Source organism: Typopeltis vanoorti, chromosome 20 (genome assembly GCF_054136105.1).
Source record: "Typopeltis vanoorti isolate ZY-2024b chromosome 20, IOZ_Tvanoo_1.0, whole genome shotgun sequence".
Taxonomy (NCBI): Eukaryota; Metazoa; Arthropoda; class Arachnida; order Uropygi; family Thelyphonidae; genus Typopeltis; species Typopeltis vanoorti.
Genome location: NC_143568.1, coordinates 78,704,663 through 78,722,817, shown reverse-complemented (window position 1 = coordinate 78,722,817; position 18,155 = coordinate 78,704,663). Strand labels below are relative to the sequence as shown.

The 18,155-nt window shown below is 35.4% G+C and overlaps 1 protein-coding gene across 6 annotated transcripts in view; it reads right to left on the bottom strand.

Annotated features, from left to right (window-relative positions):
* Positions 1–5,698: 5,698 nt before the first annotated feature.
* LOC150095587 (integrator complex subunit 12-like) overlaps positions 5,699–18,155 on the bottom strand; it is a 274,079-nt gene continuing 261,622 nt past the window's right edge. For all 6 annotated transcript variants that reach the window (XM_090410188.1, XM_090410194.1, XM_090410189.1 and 3 more), the window contains one exon: positions 5,699–6,510. In XM_090410188.1, the coding sequence (XP_090266314.1) occupies positions 5,926–6,510 (585 nt within the window). In that variant the 3' untranslated portion in view covers positions 5,699–5,925. The remainder of the gene's footprint in view (positions 6,511–18,155) is intronic.

Below are 18,155 nucleotides of genomic sequence, written 5' to 3'. Positions count from 1 at the left end.
GTTGCTGCTTATAGATCTGAGGGTCCACAGGACAATGTGGATGCCTTGAATTGGCAGATTAGCACAAATGAGTGCAGGCTGAGCAATTATTATGGGAGACTTCAACTATGGGAATATGGATTGGCAAGACGAAAGGGAACATGGCAAGACGGATGTGGAATTTATACAGTTACTAAGGGAAAATTACCCGAAGCAGCACATGATGGAGAAGATCTGGGATTTGAGAGTGTTGGATCTGATAATAGCATTTGATGAGCTATGTATAACTGCAGTAGCAACTCTACCTCCAATTGGGGAAAGTGACCATGTAGTCTTATTCTGGGAGTCTCAACATGCAGAATTCTCATTCAAGAAAGAGTTTACAAAGCTGGCGATTATGACAAACTTAGGTGGCAGCTTGGAGGAGAGCAGTGTTATGACATAAGCAGCTACAAGGAATTAATGTCAGTATTGCATGGAAAGTAATCACGGATTCTGAGAAAGGCAGTATCAGACTGCATACCCACTGTCTGAAGAATAAAATGAGTAGGAATTAAGTGGATGAGTTGAAATATAAAACATGAGCTGCAAAAAAAAAAGCATTGTGGAAGGAATATAAACAGCTTGCTCATGAGAAATACAAAGTGCAGATAAGAAGGTAACTAGTATGATAAGGAAGGCTAAATCAAATCAGACTATGACAGAAAATTAGCTAAGCAGGCTAAAGTAAATCCAAAAGATTTTCTTTACTGTGTAGTAAATAAATAAATTAAAAAAAAAAAAAAGAATGATTATGGAAGGAGAACTTTAATGTGCCAATAGCAGGAAAGTGACAGAAGCAGAAAAAATACTTGTGTTACTATATGAGAATTGAGATAGATGAACGGGTAGTACTCAACATACTGAAAAAACTATCAATGTGAAACAGCAGTGGATCTGGATAGCACATATCTATCAGATCTCATAGCACACAAGAGAACTAGCAGTTCCTCTGAAGTTGTTTAATCTAAGTCTCAGCTCTGGCAAGGTTCCAAGGGAGTGGAAAGAGGTTAAGATAGTTCCATTATATAAAGATGGCTCCAAGACAGAAGTAGCAATTACAGACCAATTAGTATCTCTGAAGTGGTGGTTAAAGTATTGCAAAAGTTGGTTAAAGGTAAAATTTGAGAATGGGTGAGAGGAATATGATACTCTATAGCAGGCCTGCACAACTTGATTGTCTTTGAGGGCCAAACCCACCTTGGACTACCTGACCAAGGGGCCAGATCACTTCGGACCTTGAATCTTAGACTAGTCCACTGTAGCTAAACTTAAGTAAATTTGTTAGTAGGTCTACAGTAAATACTAATTAATATGCATATTTAAATTTTTTAGAGAGTTACAATTAAAATTATAATCAAAATTATAATTTTAATTCTCAATAAAATCACTTAAACATAAACACAAAGTTTACTAATAATTTCACTGAGAATATCACACTTATTCTCAGTGAAATATCAGTGACTGAATGTCACATTGTGACATTCAGAATGGGAATGTGACATTCCCATTTCTTTGTTGCCACTATTTTATCAAAGTTTGATGTTATGTTTGAAGTGGCCGTTCTTAATATAGCCTCTAAACTGATATCATTTAAAGATGAACACTGTTTGGTTTTGTTCAAGTTCATGACTGAAAATGTTTGTTCACAAGTATATGTGCTCCCAAACATACAAAATACCTTGTAGGCAGTATCCAACAAACTTTTAAATTTGAATGATATTCTGATGGAATATTCTGTTGACAAGTTGCGACATATCCCCATTAGCAAGTTGATTTTCAAACAAACTTAATTTCATTTTGAATGCCTTTATAAGAGACATTAACTGAAAAAGAAACATTTTTTCCTTGAAGCTGTAAGTTAAGGTCATTCAAGTGACCCAAAATGTCACACAAGGAAAATAAATCTTGATTCCATTTTTCATCCATTATTTCTGGGAATTTTTCTATATCTTCTTGAGATTCCAAAAATTCAACTAGTTCATTTTTTAGAGTGACAAAGCGTGAAAAAACTTTACCGGCTCAACCAATGTACATCAGTGTGGTATGGTAGATTCCTGTACTCGGCAGCTTTTTCTTCTAGAAACGCCTGAAACGTGTTTCAAATCCCAAGCTCGAATATAGTTGACCAGAGCAAATACTACTTTAATCACATGATCAAACTGCAAAACCTTTGTTCAAGTACGTTGAACATAACACCTGCTGATGAATTAGGTAGTGAAATTTTGTCAATGGTTTACCTGAATACTGTTCGATAAATGTTATAGCACCAATATTTTTTCCACACATAGATGGGGCACCATCAGTGCAAACTGCTACTAAATTCTTGAAATTTAAGGATAGTTTTTCGTACTTACACACATCTTAACATTTTCTGCAATCTCCTTTCCTGTTGTTCTTCCTTTCATCGAACACAAACCAGCAAGCGCCTCTGTTACCTCAAAATTCTTATTAATGCCTCTTACATATATTAAAAGCTGTGTAGTATCTTTCACGTCAGTACTTTCATCCATAGCAAGAGAATAATAGACAAATTCACTAGCCGATTTTTGCAGGTTATCTTTAAGATCCTCGGCAATATCAGCCACCCTGAGCTGAACAGTCATATGGGACAAACTGATATTTTCAAAATTATTTTTCTTATCAGGACAAAATTCGGAAACGGCAATCATCACACACTTTTTTTTATCAAGTCTCCCTCAGTAAATGATTTGCCAGCACAAACTATTTCTTGTGATATTTTTTTAGCTTACCTTTGTGGCAACTTCATTTGCAGATGTCACTTTTTTAAAGGCTTGTTGCTCACCACTAAGGACGTTCAATAACTTTGCTGCTTTTATTTGCTTTTCACTTGCATCCAACTTGAGAAGGTTAGGATGTTTCGATTCAAAATGACTTCTCAGATTGTACTCTTTTGGTACAGCGATAGATTCCTGGCAAATCTGTTCCAATGACATTGCTCTCACTGCTGAACTTTCTCACCTACGACACACCTTCTTAACCAACAGTTATAATCCCCATAAAATAGATAACATACTAAATGCTACCCAAAAATCCCCTCTATCTACCACAGAAGACTACAACAAAACTATCACCATCCCATACATTAAAGGCACACCTGAAAAGATATCTAGAGTGCTTAACAAACACCAACTACGCACAGTATTTAAACCTTATGTAAAATTCCACACCTTTAGCCACCTGGGAGGTGGCTAAAGGTGTGGAATTTTCGATTAAGACAGGGTATATGTGGAATTACCGTGTTGGCAAGTATGACAAGCTTAGGAGATTGCTTGGATCAGTGTCATGGCATGTAAAACTGCAAGAGCAGGATGTCAATAGAGCATGGGAAGTGATCAAGGAGCATTTACAGGAGGTTATGGCTGATTGTATACCTAGGGTCTGAGTAGTAAAATAAGTAGGATGAATAACACCATTAAGCTTGAGCTGCAAAAAAAAGAAAAACTATGGAGGGAATTTAAAGAGAAAGGTGACCTGCAGGTACATGAATGGTATAATAAAGCACAGGCCAGAAGGGTAACTAGTGAAGTCGTTACCCTTCTCGATTATGAAAGGAAACTAGCTATGCAAGCTAAAGAGAATCCCAAACAGTTCTTTAAATATGCTGCAAGCAAAAAAAAAACTATACACGGCAGAATGAATTTAAGGAATGCAATGGTAGGGAGGTCACTGAATCAGTCGATATAGTGGAATTACTGAGTGAGCACTTTGCAAGAGTATATCATCCAGGTGGTGACATTGAAAAAATGAAGGAACCATTAGTTTATATGGGAATTATGATGAATGAAGTGGAGGTGAATAGTCTATTACAGAACCTTAATGTGAATACATCTGTGGGATTGGATGGTATACCGGCACGGGTCTTGTGTGAAGCGGCTAAAGAATTATCAGTGCCCTTGACCATGTTGTTTAATCTGAGTCTTGGGTCTGGTTTAGTCCTAAAGGTGTGGAAAGAGGGGAAAATAGTTCCATTGCATAAAGGATCTAAGACTACTGTTGCAAATTACTGACCGATCAGCATATCAGGAGTCGTTGTCAAGGTCTTGGAGAAAGTAGTCAAGGGAAAAATACAAGAATGGATTAATGAAAATGAGATACTGTAAGGGGTACAGCATGGCTTTGTGAAGGGTAGATCATGCCAAAGTAACTTGCTCAAGTTTTATAACACAGTGACGGCTGAACTGGATAAGGGTAATGGATTTACAGTGATACTACTGGACCTGGCTAACGCCTTTGACAGGATACCACATGGAATTCTAATCCGTAAACTGCAACATATGGGAATGGATATAGGGTTGGTGAGATGGATAGGTGGGTGGTTGATGGAGAGATATCAGAGAGTGATTTATTAAGGAGTAGAATCCAAAAGATGGCCTGTGACTAGTGGTGGCCGCAGGGTTCTGTTCTTGGACCACTGCTGTTTAATTTGTTCATTAACGACATAGGGAAGGATCTAAGAGGAACGGTTCATTTGTTTGCTGTTGATGCAAAATTGGGTAGGGCAATAGTGAATGCAGATAATGTCAAAATCTTACAGGATGATTTGGATAGATTGGAGTTCTGGGCTAAGGAGAATGGATGTCAATTTAATGTGACAAAATGTAAGGTTATGCATTTTCGGGTGAAAAGATTAGCAGCAGTATACCACATTGGTGGAACTGTACTCCAGGAGATTGATGAGGCCAGGGACTTAAGAGTGTTGGTGGATAGGGAGATGAAGTTTAGGAAACACATTGCAAAAGTGGCTAAATCAGCTCATCAAATCACTTGGTTGCTGAGAAATACTTTGACGAGCAGAGACAAGCAAGTTATTGTATCGAGCCTCGATAAGACCTCATCTTGACTACTGTGCCCAGATTTGGTCACCTAGGTTTCTTCTTGATGGAAAGGAGGTGGAGAGGATCTAGAGGCGAGTGACCAAGATGATAGCAGGTCCATGGACTGAACATTATGAGAACAGGTTGAAGATTTGTGGGTTGCAGAAATTGGTTGATAGGCAGAAAAGGAGAGATATGATTGAGACATTCAAATTGTTGAAGGGTTTCTATAGGATTAATTCAGAGGATATTTTTGAGATCAGGATTGGTGGTGGGAGAACTAGGGGACATGAATGTGGTTAGCAAGGGTGTTAGAGCTGGGTTCTTTACTTTTAGAATGGTAAATGAGTGGAATAAGCTGCCAGAGTCTGTTGTGGGTGCTATGACAGTGAGTGAGTTCAAGGCAAGGTATGATAGATAGATATTAGAGTGTCGAATAGTCGTGTGGACATGATGTTTAGGGCCTCCCTCGATGAGTCAAAGGATCCCCTGGAGTCGCCAGTAATAATAGTAATAGCTAAAGATGAAAATGATGAATATGTGAAAAATAGGATGAAAATTTTGATCTTTGCACAATTTATAGGTATGCTCCACATATATTTGTAATCAAGAAAGGAAAGATTTTGATAGTAAAGCATGTTTTTCCTACACATTCTTCCTAGAAGTATGTTGCTCCACAGAATATGGATATTATGAGGCTTACCGCAGATTCACTGCCAGAAGAGAATGTTTTACAGACTTCTGTTTATTTTATACCACTAGTTTGCGATATAGGTTTATCAATTTTACTATCAGGCCTTTAAAGAAGGCCTAAGGCTACTATTTGAGGTCTGCAATATGAGGGTTCTGAGAGATTTTTCAATTTCAGACAATTTTGCTTATTCATGTTTTCTACAGAGAGACACTTGTTAAGAAACACTGCTTAACAAGCTTAAAACAGATTACCTTCAGATTACAACATAGTGGGGGAGAATGATAATTTCTTCCTTCCATTAAGAACATAGAAAACAGATGAAATGGCCAATTTCCAGATGTGTTAAAATTTAATTATCCTAATGAAAAGCTTTTGCTATTTGGATGATAATCTTCTTTTTTCTTGCATTTTTGCTGCTTTCTTTTTCATAATTTGAAGTCTTTTGTCAGCTGACATTAACGAACTTGAGCTAGCTGGCTTTGCACCACCAGCTACTATGCAAGTGCTATTGCCATTATTATTAGAGGTGGAGGACCTCCCAGAAGCAGATGCTGAGGTAGATGAAATAAGGCCAAGTCCACTTTTTGAAACCGATGTTGTTGTGGTTGCGCTGGATGCTGAATTTCCAGTCTTAGTAGTTAAAGTATTAGCAAAAGATACCAGTCCACTTACACTGCTGCTACTGTTATTATTAGTAGTGATAATTTTAGATGCCAAAGGTGGCTGAACAGAACTCGAAATGCTTTTGGTTGTAGGAAGATTCATAAGAGAAAGCAAACCAGTAAAGTTTTTTGAACCAGCTGAGTTTGTTCCACTTGTAGTTTTATTTGATGATGAACCACTTTTTGAGGATGATGTAGATGATGATGATGTTGATGTAACTGTCCAATTGGCAGCCAAGCCAGCAAGACCAGTTGGCTTATTGGCAGAGGAATGTCCACTTCCCTGAGTTACAGGAGCCTATCAGCAAATATAATAAAATATATTTTAAAACAAATATGTAAATACTAAAATATAACTGTACATTGTTACAAAAGTTATACCTTATTGTTGTAAGCTACTATATCTTCCAAAATAACTGACAAGAATACATTGTAAAATGAATTCGTCTCATGCAAAGAGCAATTTATTCTCACTGCACAGTTTTAGCGGTGTCATGCTTAATTTCTTCATATAAGAAAATTTTTAAGTTAACTCTTCCCACAGCTTTCAAAAGTTTGGCATGCTTAAAGCATCCTGCAATAAAAGTGATCAGGTCAAGTCTTGATAAATTTATACAACATGTCCCAATAAAAAGCTCTTATCACTTAAATCTGGTTACTAAGGAATTATTAAACTGATTTCCTTTAACCAGCTCCAACAAATTTCTGACTGCACAGTACTAAAACTTGAGTCCTACAAGTAACATGCTCTGTGTACAAAACTATCATTAGGTAAAACTCTGGATTACTTATGTTTTCTGGAAAAGAGGTTGTGATGTTTTTCTGAATGAGAGAACAGATGTGTCTAGGGAAATAGTAGTTGAGAGATAGGGAGACATGCTGTAAGAGATTGAAGAGAATGCGTATTTGATAAGTATGTGCAATCATGTGCATTAATTAAATGAAATGAAATTAGGATTTATTTTTTAAACATTAAACAAATAATTACAATGCAAGCAGCATAGTGAGGATGTTCTTAGCATATAGCCCAAAAATGATTGCAAAGGTCTACCTTTCATGTCTTATGATGAAAGGTAAATTGTAGTTGTTTCAATGGAAGGTAGTCTAAATTAGTATTTCAGATGTGTTTTCTGTGCTTGATTTTTTTTTTTTTTTGGCAGGAGGGGGAGGGAAGGTTGTATAATAGCATTAAATGTCTTTAGGTTGCTGTTAATTACTGAAAATTGTTAGGAAGATTTTTCTTTACCATACTTATGTTTTGTCACAACAAAATACTTTTATATTTCCTCTACTTATATGGTATTTGATGCTATGCAATGTTTCCTTCAAGACAATATTACCAGGGTTTGTAATTTAAAGTTTTTTACTGGTCAATGAATAGCACTTGTTAAGGCTGGATGGATGTCATTTTCATTTACACTGCTTCTCTTATATTTTTAAATTGCTCAATTGTACTATTTAAAAACATTTGTAGGAGAAGATTTACTCTTGATCATGATTCCCATTCTTCCATATTATAATAGTATACAGCAGCAAACTTAATTATTAGTGAAATGGTGAGGTGACTATTGTCAACATATCAGAATCATTTTTTATTTTTGATAACAGTTAATAGCAAAACATTGAGGTGAAAACCTAATAATTTTGTTTAAAATATTCAAACAAATCCATTAGCTACTTTTGATCAGTTATTCCAGTGAGACATGTGGAGAGGATGAACTTATTCCTGAAGTTCATAATGAGTATTCCCTGTTTCTTCAGCTTATTTCTTGAAGACCTGTAAATGTAATCTTCTGAAATACAAAACCTCATCAAATGCTCCACCCATACAGGCTTTTCTGCATACCTAAAAAACTGCTGAATCTCTAGAGGTGAAAGGTTTGGTAGAAGAAATGGGTGAGCTCTATGGTATGTTGATGTTGTTGAGTATAAAAAGGATTTAATGAAACTTAAGAACTCAAGCCTTAACTGCTCCTGAGAAACAACAATAACAAAAATGCAAAATCACCATCAGTTAGCAAGCAGATACAAGGAAGGTCACACAGAGAGTATTCTGGTAGTGATTCAATCAAATCTTGCAGACTCCAAAAAAACAGTCAAAGCAGATAATGAGTAATGATGGGAACGAAAAACAAAAGATGCCTGTAGGCAGATCTCTTAGTGTTGGAGAGTTACAACCACCAGAACTTGCTGTTATCAACTGGATGGCACTATTAGATGAAAGTTATGTGAGAGAGAGAGAAAGGTAATCAGGAAAAAAAAACATTCCCAAACTTAGTTTGCCATTCATTGACGATCTCTTCATCATCATCAAATTCCTGACATGTACTCTCAACGGGTGTACAGGATATGATAGTACTACATGAAAAATACATCATTACTAACTTCCTATCCACAATTTTCCTCCAAATCAGTCTGTTACTTGTCAAGACTCCAACATTATCAGATCTTATATTTCTATCGTCTAAGGCACTTTGTACCGTATCAATCCACCTATATCTTGGTCTTCCTCTGGGTCGTTTTCCTGCCAACTTAGCAAAGAACACTTGTTTTGCTATTCTTTCCTCACCCATTCTTTAAGTGACCAAGCAGAACTAATCTCAGGAGGTATGGTGGTGACCATACCACCTGAGATTAGTTCTGCTAATGCATTCCTGGATGCTGACAATGTCTAGTTCTTTCCTAATATCCTCTTTTTAATATGATATTGCCATTGATGCCATCTGTTCACGCCTCTAAGCTTTCTCAGAACTCTCATATCTGCGGTCTCTAGTCTTTGGTCAAGTGTCTTATTTCTGACCCAGCTCTCAGATCCATAAGTTAAAACTGGTTTGAACACTATCTTGTATACAGCTAATTTAGTGTTCTGACTAATTTCTCTCTCTTATTCCATATGAATTTATTCAAATGACTTCCTACCATACCAGCTTTGTTGATTCTGTTGTCTATTTCCATATTTAATTTACCATCTTCACTAAAAATCGTGCCAAAGTAGTTGAAATGTTTTACTTGTTTCACAGGTTCTCCATTCACAACACAGTTGATATTTACAACGATTCTACCTATTTTCATTGTCTTTGTCTTTTTATTGCTGACCTTCATACCATATCTATTACAACAGTTATTCAATTTCGTAAGGGAATCTTGCAAACTTATAGCAGATTTATTTAGAAGTATTACATCGCCCGCATAAAGCAAAGAGCATACATTAACATCTCCAATTCTGATATCATTTTAATACCACTTTCCTTCATAATGTGATCCATATACATAATGAATAACAGAGGGGATAATGTACATCCTTGTCTCACACCAGATTTAACATTAAACCATCTTCCTGTACCTCCTTCAATCCTAAATACTGATTTATAACTCAAATAAAGACTAAGTATTGCTTGATATAATGCCTCATTGACACCATATAACTGCAGCGTATTGAACAGCTTCTCTCTTGGCACCTTGTCATATGCCTTTTACAAATCGACAAAACTTAAATACAGATCTTTGTTATATTCCCATGCTTTCTCGACTATTTGTCGTAAAGTGAAGATCTGATCCTGACAGCCTCTATTTGGCTTGAATCCAGCTTGTTCTTCCACAATTCTTCTCAACCGTTTCTCAAGTATACTGGCATAAATCTTGCCACGAACACTCAGTAGGGAAATATCTCTGTAATTCTCACATTCAGTTTTATTTCCCTTTTTATACATGAGTACTATGAGAGCTCTACTCCAATCATCGGGAATTCGTCCCTCTGTCCTCTCCTTCTGAACTATGCAGTGCAGCCACTGTAAGATTTTTATACCACCATACTTCAGCATTTCTGGTCGAATATCTACTCCTGCTGCCTTTCCACATTTCAAGCCTTTGATGGCTTTTTCTACTTCAAGTATGGATATGTATTCCTGACTGTATGCCTGTTGAGTGTTTTTACCACTGTGCTATCACTGCTTGTTTCGTTTAGCAATTTTTTGAAGTAATTACTTCATACTTCAAGGATATCTTTTTCTCCTCTTTTCATGTCACCTTTATCATCTCTAACTCCTTTTACAGCACTCTTTCCTCCATTTCTAACCTTCTTCAACAACCTCCAGAATATCTTACCACCTTCTTGATAATTATTTTCTATGTTCTTGCCAAAGTCCTCCCATGACTTTTGTTTAGCTAGTTTTACACAGTGTTTAGCTTTCTTACATTTGTCTCTGTATTCTCTAAGAGCACAAGCTGACTTATTTGCCAGGAACTTATTTGACTTATTTGATATGCTTTCTTCTTTTCCTTCACTGCCTTTTTAACTTCCTGTGTCCACCATGGAGTTCTGATTTTTCTATCCTTGCAGACAACCTCACCACATGCCTCTCTGGCTGTATCAATCAAGCTTTTCTTCAAGGCTTGCCACTGAATCTCCAAGGTTTGATTCCTGTTCTCAAACTCTTTCATTTTGTTTTCAATAATCTTTGTGTATTTTAGTCTACAGTTCACACCTGAGAGCTGCTGAACTTTTATTTGCTTTAAAACTTTCTTACATGTTATTCTTTTCAATATGAAATTCAATTTTGTCCTGCTCAAGACTAAATAGTGATCACTTCAAATTTCAAATCCTCTATACACTCTGGTGTCCTGCACCAGGGAGAAAACATCACTATCAACAATAAAATAGTCAATGAGACTTTTCTTATTCCTTGCCTCTTCTCTCCTATTTGTGCACATTTTTATGTTGGAACATGGTGTTAGTAATAACTAGTCCATGTCCTGAGCAGAAATCCAACAGGTATTTGCCATTATTATTAGCTTTGCTCTTTTCTCCAAATTTTCCCAAAATATTTTTGTATGTCTGACAATCATTTCCTACTCTGCTATTTAGATCCCCAACAAGGACCAACTTTTCCTTTTTCATTGTGTCAGTTGCTCTCTCTAAAGCATCAAAAAATTCCTCCACTTCTACCTTAGTAGAACCTTCTGTGGGACCATAGGCACAAACTCATTGTCCAATTCCCCATTTTGATATTTGCCCACATCACTCTACTTGAGACTGCCTGCCATTCAAGAAGATTAGCTTCGTATTTAGTGTTGAATAGTATGGCTACTCCTTCTTTTCCTTGATTGTCATTGCCTGAATATAACATTTTGTATTTATTGCTCAGAAAGATCTCACCAGTTTTTGTCTTTTTTTGTTTCATTCACCCCTATTATGTCGATCTGGTACTTATCTAATTCCTCAGCTAGCTCCATTTCTTTCCCATTCAGGCTTCTTATGTTGATAGTACCGATCTTTGTAACTCTGGTGATATTGAGTTGGGGTGTGCTTTCAGATTTGAGGATCTCTTAGTGACTAAAATTATAGGTGACCCAATTCCATCAAAAAGTAAAGCACAAACAACACTTAGTAGTTGGACAGAAAGATGACTATTGTGAATGCAAATGAAATGTGTCTTATATCAAAATTAAGCCATCCACAGCTCAAATTCTTTTTTTCTCTTAATACAGGAAAATCCTTCTATTTCACTGAGAGGGACTTAATAAGTACACAGAACAGCTGATTTTGAACTGGAGCAATCTAATGAATGAAACAGAAAAATACAGGTAATGAACCAGTACTTCTTAAACAGATTTGTTTGTTTTGGGGATTAATGGTGCAAAGACAGCTATGCTCTATTGCTGATATCAACTGGATGGCACTATTAGATCAAAGTCGTGAGAGAGAGAAAGGTAATCAGGAAAAAAAAAACATTCCCAAACTTAGTTTTCCATTCATTGAGGATCTCTTAGTTTCTAAAATTATAGATGACCTGATGCCATTAAAAAATAAAGCACAAACAACACTTACTGTGCCAAAAACATGTGTAATAAATAAGGGGCTTATATAGGTCTAAAAACTAGATATAAAAGTTGAAATAACAACAAAAAATAATAAATGAAATAATTCTTAGATGTGCACCATTTAATAAATAAGTAAAACAACACAAAAACAGTGGAGGAAAAAAAATGTAAAATAAAAGAAGAGTATAAAACAGATGAAAAAGTTTAAGACATTAAAATTCATAAAATGCCCATCATAAATGCAAGGTTTTCTAATAAGATATTAACCATAACTAAAAAATATTATATTATTATTATGGGCTACTCCATGGAGTAGCCCATAATAATAATAAAACTCATCGAGGGAGGCCCTAAATACCATACCAAGCACTATCCAACATTCACACAATATCTATCATACTTTGTTCTGAACTCATTCACAGTCATGGCATCCACAACAGACTCTGCCAACCTATTCCATTCATTCATCTCTCACCAAGTAAAAAATCTAATCCTGAAGCTCTTTCAAAGATGACCCCTAATCTCACACCACCAGAAACTGTTCTCAAAAATTTCCTCTATTGATTGACAGGGAGATGGTAAATCCCGTTTTATTTTATAGCCAGGTCCGAAACTCGGATCAAAATCCATAGAGTTTCATGCCGAAAAACCTATCGGCGGGCCCAAGTGTAAATGATCACTTGGGTACTACAACACCAGGGCAACTCCATGCAAAGGTGGAGCAAGCTCTGTCACTAACTTTAATATTCTCTCATAATGTAAAATCCAGCTCCTAAGAGAAGTATATATATTGTTTTACATTATGAGAAGAGGTCACTACCTAGACCTGTTTCAACCTTTTTTGAGGTCTCATCAGTGAGTAGGTATACCTGGAATATCAAGGTTTTTAAGTGAACACGAACTTACATACCTCTGCTATCGAATTGCTGAAGTGGTGCACTCCTATATTGTTAATTACTAAGATAATAAGCCGAAAGGCTATTTTACCGGTGAATTTGTTAATTGAAAGGGAGATGGTAAATCTTGTTTTATTTTATAGCCAGGTTCGAAACTCAGATCGAAATCCATAGAGTTTCATGCCGAAAAAACTATCGGCGGGCCCAAGTGTAAATGATCACTTGGGTAGTACAACACCAGGGCAACTCTATGGATTTTGATCCGAGTTTCGGATCCGGCTATAAAATAAAACGGGATTTACCATCTCCCTTTCAATTAACAAATTCACCAGTAAAATAGCCTTTCGGCTTATTATCTTAGTAATTAACAATAATTAACAATATAGGAGTGCACCACTTCGGCAATTCGATAGTAGAGGTATGTAAGTTCGTTTTCACTTAAAAACCTTGATATTCCAGGTCTACCTACTCACTGATGAGACCTCAAAAAAGGTTGAAACTGGTCTGGGTAGTGACCTCTCATAATGTAAAACAATATATATACATCTCTTAGGAGCTGGGTTTTACATTACGAGAGAATATTAAAGTTAGTGACGGAGCTTGCTCCATCTTTGCATGGAGTTGCCCTAGTGTTGTACTACCCAAGTGATCATTTACACTTCGGCCCACCGATAGTTTTTTCGGCATGAAACTCTATGGATTTTGATTCGAGTTTCAGACCCGGCTATAAAATAAAACAGTATTTACCATCTCCCTTTCAATTACAATTTTGCTGGTAAAATAGCCTTTTGGCTTATTATCTTAGTAATTTCCTCTATTGATGTTGTAAAAACCCTTCAAGTAATTTGTATGTCTCAATCATATCACTCCTTTTCTGCTTGTCGACCATTTTCTGTAACTCACAAATCTTCAACACCCACCCTCATAAGGTTTATTCCACAGACTTCATACCATTTTGGTCACTTGTCTCTGGATCCTCTCCACCTCTTCATCTGCAAGAAATCCAGGTGACCAGATCTGCACACACAGTAGTCAAGATGGGGCTTTACCAAGGCTGTATAAATAAAAAGGTATAATAACCTTCTTATCTCTGCTCGTCAGGGTATATTCTTCAGTAACCAAGTAATGTAATGAGCTGCTTTAGCCATTTTTGCGATATGCACTCTAAATTTTAATTCCCTATACATCATGAAAATTATGGAAACAACTACTACCATGTCAGAGTAAAATTTTGGTTTATATTAAACTAAAGTTTTACTCTAACACAGTAGATGTTTCCATAATTTTCATGATGTATTCTAATCACTGTGTAAGCATGAAAGAAAGGATTAATTCTCTATCTACTAACTTCCCCAAATCTATGGCTTTGTCAATTTCCTGGAGTACAGTTCCATCAATGTGGTACACAGCTGGCAATCTTTTCACCTTAAACTTTGCCGCATTACATTGACATCCATTCTCCTTTTCCCAGACTGACAGCCTATCCAAATCACCCCGATTTCAAAATTTTAACATCTGTATTAACTATTGCTGTACCCAATTTTGCATCATCGGCAAACAACTGAATAATTCCTCTGAAATCCTTCCCTACATCATTAATGCACAAATTAAATAGCAATGGTCCAAGAACAGAGTCCTCTGGCATGCTGTTAGTCACAGGCCTTCTACTGGACTCTACTACTGAATAAACTACTCTTTGATATCTCTCCATCACCACCCTCTTATCCACTTTACCAACCTTATATCCTGTGCTGCAATTTATTGATTAGAATTCCATGTGGAATCCTGTCAAAAACCTCTGCAAAGTCCAACAGTATCACTATAAACCTGTTACCTTTATCCAGCTCAGCTATTACTATTATAAAATGAGAGCAAGTTACTCAGGCACAATCTACCCTTATACGGTAAAGATTAATCATCATCGTGCGTATCAAGGATTTAGGCATAGATTGACCTCTTCCGGCCTTAGAAGTCATTGTTGAATCGTTTAAGAGGACGTCCTGGTTTTCTTTTTCCTAATGGCTTGTACTTTAAGGCTTGTTTTGGTAATCTTTCTGTTTTCATTCTATGAACATGTTCCATCCATTTATGTTTATATTTTTAAATTTTTTCTATTACTGGTTCTTGGTTTAATTCTTTCATAATTTCTTCGTTTCTTCTGTGATCAAATAGAGTATACTTTGCATTTTCTCATAACTTCATTTCTGCTGTTATTAATCTTTGTTTATCTTTTTTTTTTATTGTCCAGATTTCACTTCCATATATTAAGATTGTATATTTAATGTATACAATACATTAAGGCTAATGTATTGTACACTTTTAGTCTTGTTTGTTTTTGAACTAGGTTTGGTTTAAATATAGAGTTAATTACATCTATTTTTAAATATTTTGCAATTTTTACATTTATATCTTTTTCATTTTCATATGTGATCATACATCCTAGGTAGTTAAATAAATTCACCTGTTCTAAGATCTTGTTGTCTATTACTATTTTAGTTCTTGCTGGATCATGTCCTTTAAAGGCCATAGTTTTTGATTTTTCTGTTGATATTATCATACAATAATCTTTGGCTATCTCATTTAGATCTAAAATAGCTTTCTGTAAGTTATCTTCAGAATTTGTAATTATTATTTGGTCATCGGCAAAGAGGAGAGTGCTTACGTTTACTGTAGGAGAAAGTTTAATTCCTTGATGTAAATTTTTATTCCATTTTATTATTTCATTTAAGTAGATATTAAAAAGAGTTGCTGAGAGGGGGACATCCCTGTCCGATCCCTTGGTTTATCTCTCTCGTATATGATAGCTCGTGATTTAATCTTATTTGTATTTGATTATTTTCATATATACTTGTGATAGCTTTTAGGATATTATTTGGTATTTGTCTTTCTTTTAATATGTTAAATAATATGTTTCTTTTAACTTGGTCAAATGCTTTTTCAAAGTCAATAAATGCAATATGTGTTTCTAAATTGTATTCTCTTCTTTTCTCTATTATTAATTTTAGGCAAAAGGCCAGGTCTATACATGATCGTCCTTTTCTAAATCCATGCTGTACTTCTAAAATAAGCTTTTCGGAATATTTCATTAGTTTGCTATTTAAGATTCTGCTTTTTATATATTGTAACAGGAATTTAGTATACTGATACCTCTATGGTTTTTAGGGTCATCTCTATTACATTTTTCAAAGATAGGAATCACAATTGCCTTTTTCCATTCTATTAAAATAATAAGAGTCTTTCTTTGAATCTTGTTCCTGCATATTTATATAGTTCTGAACCTAGCTTATCTTCTCCAGGTGATTTTCCGTTTCTTGTTTCTTTCAGGCTGATTTCTAATTCTTTTTTAGTTATTTCCTTTTCATTAATTGTTTGCCAGTTGTCTTTTTTAAAATATTTGTCTGTCTACAATTCTGTGTAGTAATTTAGAAATTCTTCTAATTTCAATTCGGTGTTTATTTTTATGTTTTCTTTGGTATCTGCATTTAAGTGTTTGAAAATTTTATATACATTGGGTCTTATTTTATATAAATGATGTTCTAAATTAGAAACAAATTTGTTCCATGATTCTCTGTCTTTTTCTGACTTCTCTTTTAGCTATGGCTCTTATTCTTTTATATTCTATTTCATCTTCTAATCTTTTACTGCTTAACCATTTGTGATAGGCTTCTTTTTTCTTTTTGATTATATCATCCCAGATCTTCATTTTCCTTTCATTGAATTTTATATGGTTTTTCCTAAGCTTTCATTTGCTGCTGCATTTAGTTTCGTTATTATATTAAGCCATTCTATTTCTATTTCTTCATTTTGTTTTATTTTATCTAGATATTGGTTAATTCTTTGTTCATATAGCCATTGTATATTTGTGTCATTCAATAGTCTAGTTTTATAAACAAATGTTTCAATTTTTCTTTCTGTTCTTGTTACTTGTAGCCATTTAGGTGGTAACTACTTAATTTTATTTTAACAAGGAAGTGGTCACTGCATATTTCATATCCTCTGTGAACTCTAACATCTAATGAAAATTTTGATGTATTTTCATTTAATATAAAGTAATCTAATATTGATTTCCATCCTCTTGCTGCCCAAGTATATTTATGTATGTCTTTATGTTTATAGAAGGAATTCATTATTTTTAGATTATTATAAACTACAAAGTTAATCAATTTTTTACCATTCCTGTTTAGAGTATGTTCTCCGTGTATTCCTATATTATTATTAATTTTCCTGTTTCCAATTCTTGCATTTAAGTCTCCTGCTAAATGCAAGAATTGGAAACATTCTGGTACTCTGGTAAAGATTAATACTCTGTAAAAACCAGGTTGACAGTTGATGAGCCTGATAATGTCTGCATAAGTGGGTAGAGCTCAGACAGATTATAAGTGACTACACTCATAAGAGAATTGAGGGCAGTCAATTAAAATATGAGTGATGAATAGTCCAGAGTCACAAAAACTCACACATATGCATGTCTTCATCCCTTAGGAGTGAGTGAGATGACAATGACCTATGTAAAGCTGAGCAAGAGCAACTTCTTCTGTTCAAACCCTGCGTAGGCTAGACTGTCATAATTTAATTTCAGGCTTAATTTGGTAGAGCTTATTATTGTCTCTGTTCCAAGATAGATGCCACTGGGATAAGAGTTTTTGTCTGATAATCTGCCGATAATTTGTGTATGGTACAGGCAGATGTGTGAGAAACAAGCAGCCTCATTTCCCTTAATCCCAGAAAGGAAACAAGGCATAGGCTTAGGACCTGCAGTCAAGTTTTGATCTTATCAATGCCCTGTACAAATGAAGCAAAGAACATCTGTCAGCACTCAGTGGGTGGAAGATAGGGTACATAGAATGTTCATTGCTGTATAGCACTTGACTCGTAACTGACATATGTGAGGGAGGAAGGAAGCTGAGTTTACTGTCACATATTAGTCCCTAGAACTTGGCTTCCAATGCAACTGGGATTAGTGATTGTCCTGGTGAGAGTTCTGCAACCAAAGTGCACACAAACTATCTTCTGCTAATAATATGAAACCATTTGCAAGCACCCATTTTGAGAGATGGTTAAAGGCTTGCTGCAGCTGTCTTCCATTACCCATGTCTCATATTACATGGGTAATGGAAGATGGTAAAGTCATTCACACACATATATAGAATATTACTGTTGGAGGAAGTTGTTCTGTTATTAAAAGCATAGCACTTAACACAGAACCTTGTGGGACTCCCTCTTCTTG